This window comes from Phacochoerus africanus, chromosome 8, assembly GCF_016906955.1.
Source record: "Phacochoerus africanus isolate WHEZ1 chromosome 8, ROS_Pafr_v1, whole genome shotgun sequence".
Classification (NCBI taxonomy): Eukaryota; Metazoa; Chordata; class Mammalia; order Artiodactyla; family Suidae; genus Phacochoerus; species Phacochoerus africanus.
In genome coordinates, this window is record NC_062551.1 from 31,652,674 (window position 1) to 31,664,246 (window position 11,573).

Sequence of the window (11,573 nt, forward strand, 5' to 3'; positions counted from 1 at the left end):
AAAATGGCCACATCCAGGGAAGTTCACACTGATGGTTATTCCTGAGACCTTTGCCTCCGATGTTCTTCCCCTACTACAAGCCACAGTTGCCCCAGGTTTCCTAAGAGACCCTCCAACATCCACAGGCAGGTTTGACCCAGATTCCTATGGAGTCTCTACTTTGCCCTCGGACCCGGTGCTCACGAAATCCTATGTGCACCTTTCAAGAATGGAGTCTATGGAGTTCCCGTCGTGGCGCAGTGGTTAACGAATCCGACTAGGAACCATGAGGTTGAGGGTTCGATCCCTGCCCTTGCTCAGTGGGTTAACGATCCGGTGTTGCCGTGAGCTGTGGTGTAGGTTGCAGACGCGGCTCGGATCCCGCATTGTTGTGGCTCTGGCGTAGGCCCGGTGGCTACAGCTCTGATTCGACCCCTAGCCTGGGAATCTCCATATGCCGCGGGATCGGCCCAAGAAATAGCAAAAAAGACAAAAAAACAACAACAACAAAAAAACCAAAAAAAAAAAAAAAAAAAAAGAATGGAGTCTGTTTCCCCCAGTGCTGTGGGGCTCTTGTGCACCAGCCCTGCTGGCCCTCAAAGCCGAATGCTCAGTGGGTTCCTTCCAATGCCAGACCCCTCCCAGTTGTGGGAACCTGACATGGGACTCAGAACTCTCACTCCCATCGGTAAGCCTCTGTGATATAGTTACTTTCCAGTCTGTGGGCCACCCATCCGGCAGGTATGGGGTTGCTTATATTGTATAACTGCCCTTCCTATGTTCTAAGTGTGGCCTCCTCTTAGTGTAGGGTATCTTTTTTGGTAGTTTCCAGTCTCTTTTGTTGATGGTTGTTCAGCAGTTGATTGTAAATTTGTTTTTTTCATGAGAGAAAGTGAGTTCCAGTCCTGCTCTGCCATCTTAATCCTGTTACTGATCTCTAATTTCATTCCATCATGGTTGGAGAACATACTTTGTATAATTCAATCTTTTTTTTTTTTTGGCCACACCCATGGCCTGTGGAAGTTCCTGGGCCAGGGATCAAACCTGTGCCACAGCAGTGACCCAATCTGCTGTAGTGACAATACTGGATCCTTAACCTTCTGTGCCATAAGTGAACTCCTCAATCTTTTAAAATTTGAGAATTGTTTTGTGATCCATGCCATGTGTTCCATCCAGGAGAATGGTCCTTGTGTGTATTCTGCTATTGTTGAGTGATGTCCAATTTCTTATGTCTAGTTGATTTATAGTGTCATTCAAATCTGTTTTCTTACTGCCCCTTCGCCTGCTTGCTCTATCCATTAATGCAAATGATCTACTACTCTCCAAATATTGTGTATTTTTTCCTTTCAATTTTGTTAGTTTTTGCTTTATATGTTTCATGGGCCTGTTGTTAGGTGCACAAATGCTGGTAATTGTTATATTTTACTGATTGATGCTTTTTTTTTTTTTGTCTTTTTGTCTTTTCTAGGGCCACACTGCAGCATATGGAGGTTCCCAGGCTAGGGGTCCAATCAGAGCTGTAGCCACCGGCCTACGCCAGAGCCACAGCAACACTGGATCCGAGCCGCATCTGCAATCTACACCACAGCTCACGGCAACACCAGATCCTTAACCCACTGAGTGAGGCCAGGTATCAAACCCACAACCTCATGGTTCCTAGTCGGATTCGTTAACCACTGGGTGATGATGGGAACTCCTACTGATTGATCCTTTAATCATTATAAATGTTCTTTATTTCTAGTAACATTTTTTTGGCTTGTTTTAAAGTCTTTTATATACTTTTAAAATTTATTACTTAGTATTTATTATTTATTCTTATTTATTATTGCTAATATTATTTATTACTCATTTATCACTTTTATTAGTATAGCTACTTCAGCTTTCTTTTTTTGCCTTTTCTAGGGCTGCACCCGAGGCATGTGGAGGTTCCCAGGCTAGGGGTCTAATGGGAGCTGTAGCCACTGGCCTATGCCACAGCCACAGCAACGCACGATCTGAGCCGCATCTGTGACCTACACCACAGCTCACGGCAACGTCGGATCCTTAACCCACTGAGCGAGACCAGGGATCGAACCCATGACCTCATGGTTCCTAGTCAGATTCGTTAACCACTGAGCCACGATGGGAACTCCAAACTTCAGCTTTCTTATGACTACTCCTTACATGACATATCTATGATAGATATGATCTAAATAATCATACATACCTAAATAATTCACATATACATATACATGTATGAATTATTTACATTATGATCAATGCAGGCATGTCAAATTAGTGGAGAGATTATATACTACATGATGCTGGGACATTGCATAACTCTTTGTAAAAATTCAAACTAGGATTCCTATCTTATGTTACCAAAATAAACTAAAACGAGAGTCTACTTTTTTATCAATCAAATTGACAAAGATTTTTAAAAAGTTATTTTGCCCAAATTGCTAAGGAGACACAGGGAAGGAAGTAGTTTTATATTCTGCTGTTGGGGTATAAAATAATACAATCCAACTGGTCTTAAAATTTGCACATAATTATTTCATGCCTAGGTATTTATTCTAAAGAAAAAAATCATAGGTATATGCAAAGATTTAACTATAAACACATTGTTGTTTAAATAGTCCCAAACTGAAAAATACCTAAACGCCCAATAATTGGGTATCAAATTATAATGCATATACATGTGTATCATATAAATATATACATAGAATGAGAAAGCCCTCAAAAATGTTGTGAAATATTCTTTAATGACATAGAAAGATTATTATGATATAGTAAATAAAAGCTTACAAAATTGTATATACATTTTAACTTCACTTATTGAAATAATACATAATATGTATATGCCAAAAAAAAAACAAAACAAAAAACCCAAACCCTAAGGTTAACAATTATGTTTCAGTGTTCAACATTATGGGTTTTTTGTTTACTTTCTTTTTTACTAAGCAAAGTAAGAACAATTTAAAAATTCATTAAGATGTTAAGATTATATACACACACACATACACACAATGTCATATGACTCAGCATAAAAAAGAATGAAATTTTGCCATTTGCAGCAAGATAGATGGATGGACTTGGAAGATATTATGCTAAATGAAATAGGTCAGACAAAGACAAATACCGCATGATATCACTTACACGTGGAATCTAAAAAATACAACAAACTAACAACAAAGAAGCAGGCTCATAGAGAACCAAGGAGTGGTTGTCAAAATGGGAAGAAGGAAGAGGGGAGGAGCAATATACGGGTAGGGGACTAAGAAGTACAAACTATTATGTATAAAATATGCTACAAGGTTATATTGTACAACATGGGGAATATACCCAATATTTTATAATAACTATAAATGGAGTATAACCTGTAAAATTAAAAGTCACTATATTGTACTCGTGTAATTTACATACTATTTTACATCAACTATATGTCAATTAAAAAAAAAAAGGTGTCATTTTTGCCTGTTAGTAGAGGCAGATTACTCCAAATGCAATACACAGTATTGGTAATAATTTGGTGTAAATGAGCATGCACAAAATGTATGCTGCTAATGGTAGTATGGATTGCTACTAACGGCATCATTGTCAACTTGGTAATGCAAACCAAAAGCCTTAGAGACAGAAGTAGAGTTCCCTGGTGGCTCAATGGGTTAAGGATCCTGTGTTGTCACTGTTATGGCATGGGTTCGATCCCTAGCCCAGGGAACTTGTGCATACCATGGGAGTGACCAAAAAACAAGCAAAAAAAATTATTTCCTCTTCTTAGGGACTAAGGAAATCATTAGAGACAGATGCAAAAAATGCACATGAGAACTCAAATATCCATTTTTAGGTTGTTAAATAAATTACATCTGTATGAGCCAATATATGTATGAAAAATTACATTGCAAGATACTAGGCCAGTATATTAAAGGCAAAACAGCAAGTATTATGTCTCCTATAATACTGACTTAATATGAAAAATATTTTAGTTTCCCTAAAGTTACCATAACAAATTACCACAAATTGGGTGGTTTAAAACAACAGAAATTCATCCTACCACAATCGAGGCCAGATGTCCAGAATCAGGGTGTTGGCAAGGTAGGTTCCTTCTGTGGGCTTTGGAGCATCTGCTTCATGCTTCACTCCTAGATCCTGGTGGCTACCGGTATTCCTCGGTGTTCCTTGGCTTGAAGCTGCATCACACCAGTCTCTGCATATTGCCTCATGACCCTCTTCCCTGTGTTTCTTATGTCCTCTCCTCTTCTAAGGACACCAGTCAGTGGACTTAGGGCCCACCCTAATCTAGTAAGACTGCATCTAATTATACCTGCCAAGATCCTATCTCTAAATAAGGTCACCTTCAGAGGTGTTGGGTTGACTTGAACTTTGTAGGACACTATTCAACCGACTATATGTATGCAACATACAGATAATAAGACTGGACAGCTATATGAACAGTTATCTCAGGGCGGGTTTATGGATGACTTAAATCTTTTTTTTCTGCTTTTTAAAGTAAATAGCTTATGTACTGGAGTTGCATTTATGTAGAGATTGAGTTCTGAATTTATTGTATGAGGTGAACATTACTTGTAGTCAAAAATCACTCTTTTCCTTCCTACAGCTCAAAATATACAGAATACATCATTTTAGACATAGGGATCTTCTTTCAAACACATCCAGCATGGGCAATTCTCTCTCCAGTGCTGGAACATATTATTCACCCTCTGGGTGAGTGCCAGATGAAGCCATTGGCTTGTGTTTACTATATTTTATAAAAGAGAAAAAAGTCTTCTAAGCTCGACGGTGTAGTTGAACGAGTTCAAGTTAAATGAGTGTGTGATGAGACTCCACTGTGCTACTTTTGTAATCTGAGGAAAAACAAAGTTCTTTCACATTTACAAAAAACACTACAAACAATAGTGATGATTTAGGAAAGACTAATAAGGCCAAGGGAAAAAAATACTGATTTCCAAAATGGAATTTGTTAAGAGGTTAGGCATATCTCTAAATCTTTCTGGATTATTTTACAGGTCCAGAGAAAGAAAACTTAAGGCAATGATAATATTGTGGATATAATTATAGCCAACTTCTGTCTTTTGAATTTTTTTCCAAGGTATCCTTCTCTTTTAAAGATTAATGACTATGGTTTCTTTCACAACTGGAATAAGATAAATTACATATAAAAATAAAAAAGTATTGTCATGTACAGAGGCTGACATCATGGGTAGTCAAAGAATATGTTTAATAAAAAATAATTAAACTTCCATTTGCTCTATAGAACATCATAGAAAGTAATTTAATAAATTACAAATGACTTTTTAAGACGTTTGCTCAACTACAGAAAGCAAATTCAGACTACACAAAACACAACTGGTAAATATTGCAAGTGTCCAAAAGAAAAATTGGACTAAGACTTGAATCATGAAACCTGAAACAAGGGCTATAAATACAAGGCAATAACAGCTATAATTCTTTTAGTAACTACCAACACGTACTTGGATATCCTTTCGACTGTAACTTTAGTATTATGTAATTCTACTGATTTCTTTTTTTCTTATAACCCTTAACTTTACATAACCATGTCTGCAAGTTTTTTCTTTTTAAGATGACAGCTGGACAACTTTTCCCACATCAGTACTAGATAGACGTGTCCTGAAACCCAAGTTAATATTAGCCTTAATGCTTTGAAAACTGCAATTGCCTTATTACATAGAAAGAGAATCACTAAGATGTTAACCAAATTCATTGATCATAATTAGGAAAATACTTTATCTCATAAATTTGCTATAAATTTGATTTTAGTGACAAGATCTAGGGCTTTTTTTTCTCTTTTTATTTTAAATTGGAGACAGAAAGGAATGAAGATCATGTGGGTAGAACTAGAGGGAGAGAAGGGAAATATGTGTGGTGCTGAAATACTCCAACGGCAAACTAAGTTAACTGTGTTTGAAAAACTTTGGCTATCTCATAGGTGTATTCTAGTTAAACAAAAGTGCAATACTGCAAAGGGAAGATACTAAATACGTAATAGATCATTTCCATGATGAAGAATTACTACCCACTTCTCCTGGATGGGCGTTATAGTGACTATTGCTAAGACATTGCATAAAGGACTATCAATTCAAAGTACTATTTGGGGAGAATACAAAAATCAATACAATCCCAATGGAACTTAGATAATTTTGCAAATACATATAACACTGTTTCTCTAATAAGGGGTTAGTTATTTTACATACAGAAACGTAATTTACTGGTCAAGATCTTGCAAAATCCAATATAATTGCTTAATTCATGACAAAGCAACAGAGTTCTATCAAAACATACTGAAAGTTATTTTTCCTGTGGGAGAGAAGTGGCGTAATTTTCCCTCCTAAATTTATTCCCTCAGAAACTTTATCACTGACTTATATAAGTACCAGAAAAAATGCTAATGCTTATCTCTCCTTAGGATGTAAATGATATTTTATATCCAATTCAGTTCTAATTATTTTAACTGTATATGAAGGTGAACCCGGACCTCTACCTTGTCAGAATAATAGCAGCTTTAGCAGGAGAAATTGTATCACAAATCAAATATGAGACACATTTTACATGGTAAAGGGTTCTAAGATATTGATCAGAAGCCTTGGGCTTCATTTTTGTGGTTTACAGGAATAATGTGTATTCTTTGAGATTATTCAAAGTGCATTTTCAAAATGGGCAACTCAGTATATTTAATATAAACTGATAACCCAACACTGATTCTGGGCAACATTTAGTCTGCTTATAACCTAGAAACTCAAAATGAATTTAGACTATCTGCATATTACTTTACCCTACTATCTGTTAATTTTGGAATATTTTTCAGACATAAAACACAAATAGAAACCTACACAAATAAAGCAAACAAACAATTTCTTTTACATGAAGTATGCTGTGTTGAAAGTTCTTTTCAGTGGCATTTCATGAGTTTGCCTTTTCTGAACCCTGGAAACAGACATTACTCATCTGAGACATAATTATTTCTAATAGGAGGCCAAACTTCAAAGAGTTAAAACTAAGTATGTCAAGAGGGTGCCAAAGTCACATGACACAGGATTATTTTACGACTTATTTTTTTACTGACTTTGGAGTTAAGCTCAGCAAAAAGCAAGTCATATTTCTTGCCAGATTAACATGATATATAGGATGTGTTTAAAAAACCCCTGAAAACAAGTATAGAATTAGAAACGAATGTAAACTTCCTAAACTAACTCAGCTGAGGTAACAGGTAGCCAGTTAAATTGGCTGATTGGGAAACTTATTTCTTCTTTAAAACACACTTGTACCTGAATTGGAAATATCAGCAGTGCATCACAACACTAGAGCATTTTCATGTAATTAAAGCAATGGATGGTGATGTAGATTCTACAGCTTTCATGACATTCATTAGCTGCCCAAATTATTGCTGAGTTTTGATCTGTAAATTATAGGTGTCAAGGAGGCTGTAAAACTATATTCAAATTAAATCAGTAATATGCATAAAGTATTCTGTGTTCACTGCAAATATATTAAATATACAACTCTTATTGAGCATAATTTTCATAAAATTAACCCCCAACAAAATTATAATGCCTTTTGTTGTAATTTTACACCTTTATGTATTTGATAGTACATACGAGTTCGGAAACTTATGAATCTTAAGAAATATTACATGCAAAACGTCTCTGAAAGCAGTTTGCACTTCTAAACAAATAACTGAAATGTTCGGTCAGTAAGTTATTGATGCACTCAACACTGGGGTATTTACAATTAATAATTAAAGAAAAAAAATCCAAAATCAGTTCATAATTTAAGTGCGGTCTGGGAATCAGTCTTCATTACTAGACTCTGAATCCTCGGATGATGATGATGTACTATCAGATCCAGAGGAAGCATCGGCTTTCTCTGAACCCTCATCTGTGCTGTTTTCATTGAGAGGACTCGGTTCAGTTCCTCCTTTGTCTTCCTGATCTCTAGCTCTGGAATCTTCTTCCTTTACTTCTACAGACTTAGACGAGCCTAAGTCATTGTTTTTGTTTTTCTGTACATCAAAAGTATTGGACTGGGACAAAGTTGGAATATGAAGATTAAGGCCTGGAGTGAGAAGCATCCCTGGATAAAGTATATTAGATAGTAAGAGTGGGTTAAGAGCTAAGGGGTTGGCAGCTGCAGCTGTATTTAATGCAGCAGTAGAGGATGTTGAAGGAGAACTTGACACAGAGTTTTCTCCACCATTCTCTGAAGTTTGGTTCTCTGTCCTTTCTTTTTTTCCTTCTAGCTCCTTAGAGTCATTTCCCTTTTTTTCTTCTGTTCCAGATTCTGTAGGCTTTGTCAGGACTCCTCCCATGCCCAACAGATTTGGCAATCCAGTCATTCCTGACAGCAGCATGGGGAACATGGCGGCCACGTTTTTAGCTTCTCCTCCAGAAGAAAGGCCAGCAGGCATTCCCATCAGCCCTGCAGTCACCTGCAGTGACTGCAAGTTTTGTAGGTTTTGTTGTAAGGCCTGAAGCGTTGTGAGATCCACACCTGGAAGTAATCCATTGGCTAACAAAGGATTGCCTGAAATACTGGTGGCAGATGCAGCCGCTGCTGCCGCTGTGGCCTTCGCAATTCCACTTTTAGGCCGTCTCCCTCGCCTGCTTACTTCCTCTCTCACAACAGGACCAGTGAGAATACGTTCATACATACTTTCTGGAAGAAATCCCTAGGAAAAAAAAAAAAAATCCATAATAGCTCTATTAAAATAAAACCAAGACCTATTAGCTTGTGATATAAATAAGCTATTAAAATAGGTTATAATTCATTAACTTATTCTATATTGATATAACATAACCAATTCCTCCATTTCATCTTTTTTTAAGTAGGGGCTTCAAACAGCTTTTCCATGTCTCACTTTATCATAGGAGAGCATAAAGAGGCTTCTGGCCCTCTTTTATACTGTGAGGCATAAGTTTGTACAATAGTTCTGAAAAACAGAAGGTCAAGGAAATTTTTTCATGAGGGTCATTACTGCCATGCCCTTACATTTTTTCACATCACCAACTGCTCTAGGAGACTAAAGAAGCACCCTTCTTCAATCTGGAAGAAGAATAAGGAAAAGACGGAAGAAGTAAGTAAAGATTAAAATGAAATGCTTCACATGACTCTTGTGATGATCGCCGTGGGAATAAAGGAGATGGAGCCAAGCTGAAAAAATATGCTCAACAGGGGGAAAAATCAGTTGGCTCAGAAGAGCAGTGGCACTTGCAGACCGAGAAGCTTGTGATATAAATAAGCTATTAAAATAGGTTATAATTCATTAACTTATTCTATATTGATATAACATAACCAATTGCTACTTTCTTGTAATTGTCCTATGATTTATTTTGGTGGCGGGGGATGGGGACTCAAAACTTCTAGAAGAAAAAAAAAAAGCCCCAACTCCAAAAAGTTTTAGTTTAGTTTAGAATCGCTAGACCATCCCTGTCCAAAATAATGTAAGCCACATATGTCATTTAAAATTTTCTAGTAGCTACAACACAAAAGGTAAAATATGTAATATGAATTTCAGCAACACAGTCTATTCAACATTAACAAAACCATGATAATTTCTGAGTTCCTGTAGTGGCACAGTGGAAACCAAACCAATCAGGAACCATGAGGTTGTGGGTTCGATCCCTGGCCTCACTCAGTGGGTTAAGGATCCAGCATTGCCGTGAGCTGTGGTGCAGGTCGCAGATGCGGTTCAGATCTGGCATGGCTGTGGCTCTGGCGTAGGCTGGCAGCAATAGCTCCAATTAGACTCCTAGCTTGGGAACCTCCATATGCCAAGGGTGAAGCCCTAAAAACACAAAAGACAAAAGTGTAACTTTAATATGTATTCTGTGAATATTATTGAGATATTTTATATATTTTTTCCAAACCAAGTCTCAAAATCCAAAACCAGTGTTTCACACTTAGAACACATCCTACTCCAGGCCAGCCACATTGCATAATTTTCCAATGTATTGATGGATCCTTAGTATAGTCCCAATTTCGTTATTACTACATTATGATGAATGACCTGATATATACATCTTTCCCCATATCTTTGGCTATTTGTTGTAGCATTACTCAAATAGTATCTTAGAGGTTAAAACAAACACAGGTCAGTATATATTGCTTCTGCACTCTAATTCAACAAGCATCTGAGAAATTTATAATATATTCTGCAAAATAAAAATTGGGAACTAAAAAAACACTATTACATATTCATGCAATATTTTATTAATTCTTAACTTAAAATTTAATCTAAGATATCATCACATGGCATCTAATTTTTTAAATGATGTCTGAATTGGTATTTATGAAATACTCACAGACTGCTTAACTACATCTCCCCATTCAGGAGCTACTCCATATTCTGCATTTTCTTTTAGGAATCGACACAAATCTTTCAAAGGGGGAGCAAATGCACCTCCAACCTATAAATGAAAAACAGATTGTTAAGACACTTAAAGGCACTATTAAATATGAAGAGACATTGCTTGCCTTTATGCTGTGATGTAGAGTTTACTCCTTTAAAACACATGCATTTTTTGGCCCACCTCTGACAATCTTTATAATATTAAAAAAAGACTACCACAACCCATAGGAACTATAAATATATAAACATGTGCTAATATAAATTTTAAATGGTTTTAAGTAGAGTTACTAGAACAGTAAAATAAATAACTACCATTTACTGTGAAATACTTATGTTGGATAGGCAGCATAGCCTAGTTAAAAGTATATACTTGGGAGTCAGACTTACCAACTATATGTACTTGGGCAAATCTGTAAATCTCTTTGCGCCTCAGTTTTCTGATCTGCAAATGGGGATAATAACAATACTTCCCTCATAGGACTTTATGAAGATAAAATAACTCAAGTACCTTAGAATAGAGACTTGCACATAATAAATGCCTTATTATTATAATTATATGCCAAGTCTTGTGGTAAGGACTTTAAGTATGTAATTTATTTTAGTACTCGCTACATCCATTTGAAATAGTATTATTTCTATTTTTCAAAAGAAGGAACTAAGGCTCAAAGAAGTTATATAAGTTGCCTAAAGCTAGTCGGTGTTAGGATCAGCTTTCAAACTCAGGTCTCAAAAACTCATGTGTTTATCTGCTATGTAAATAGAAGCCCTAAAAGTATAAAAAATATATATCCTTTAAAATGACTTGGTTTTAAATGATTTGGACCTACCGGTTTAATGTTCCTTTGGAATTTAAAGGTATTTCTTGTATAATTCCTTTCTACACCTTTTTGTATGAATACATACTATACCTTATTAGGACACAGACAGGGTTTAGTATGTCCAGTTATAAGACCTATACTTATTTTTATCTATTTGCTATAGTCTTTAGTCTCTCAGGTTTCTATTGCCATCTCCTTATTATCCCCTTCATTAAGCTCCAGTTTAAACTGGAGGCCCTCTGTGGGGTTCATAGGGATTTAGCAGGTAGATTCTTTTCCTGAGTAACCCATCAATCTGTAAGCTGGTACTCTAGAAACTCTGAACATTAAAGAACTCTACAAACTAAGGGTAACGAACAAGTCTTTATAGGTTAAAACAATTAAAAAAAATTGTTGCCTTTTCTTAAAACTGG

At 36.3% G+C, this 11,573-nt stretch overlaps 1 protein-coding gene across 11 annotated transcripts in view; it reads right to left on the bottom strand.

The window, feature by feature from the left end:
- Nucleotides 1-5,180: 5,180 nt before the first annotated feature.
- The window catches only part of CHD9 (chromodomain helicase DNA binding protein 9), a 244,279-nt gene continuing 237,886 nt past the window's right edge, over nucleotides 5,181-11,573 (bottom strand). For all 11 annotated transcript variants that reach the window (XM_047793120.1, XM_047793118.1, XM_047793117.1 and 8 more), the window contains 2 exons: nucleotides 10,296-10,400; nucleotides 5,181-8,662 (listed from right to left, as the gene is read on the bottom strand). In XM_047793120.1, coding sequence (XP_047649076.1) covers nucleotides 7,784-8,662; nucleotides 10,296-10,400 — 984 coding nt within the window. In that variant the 3' untranslated portion in view covers nucleotides 5,181-7,783. The remainder of the gene's footprint in view (nucleotides 8,663-10,295; nucleotides 10,401-11,573) is intronic.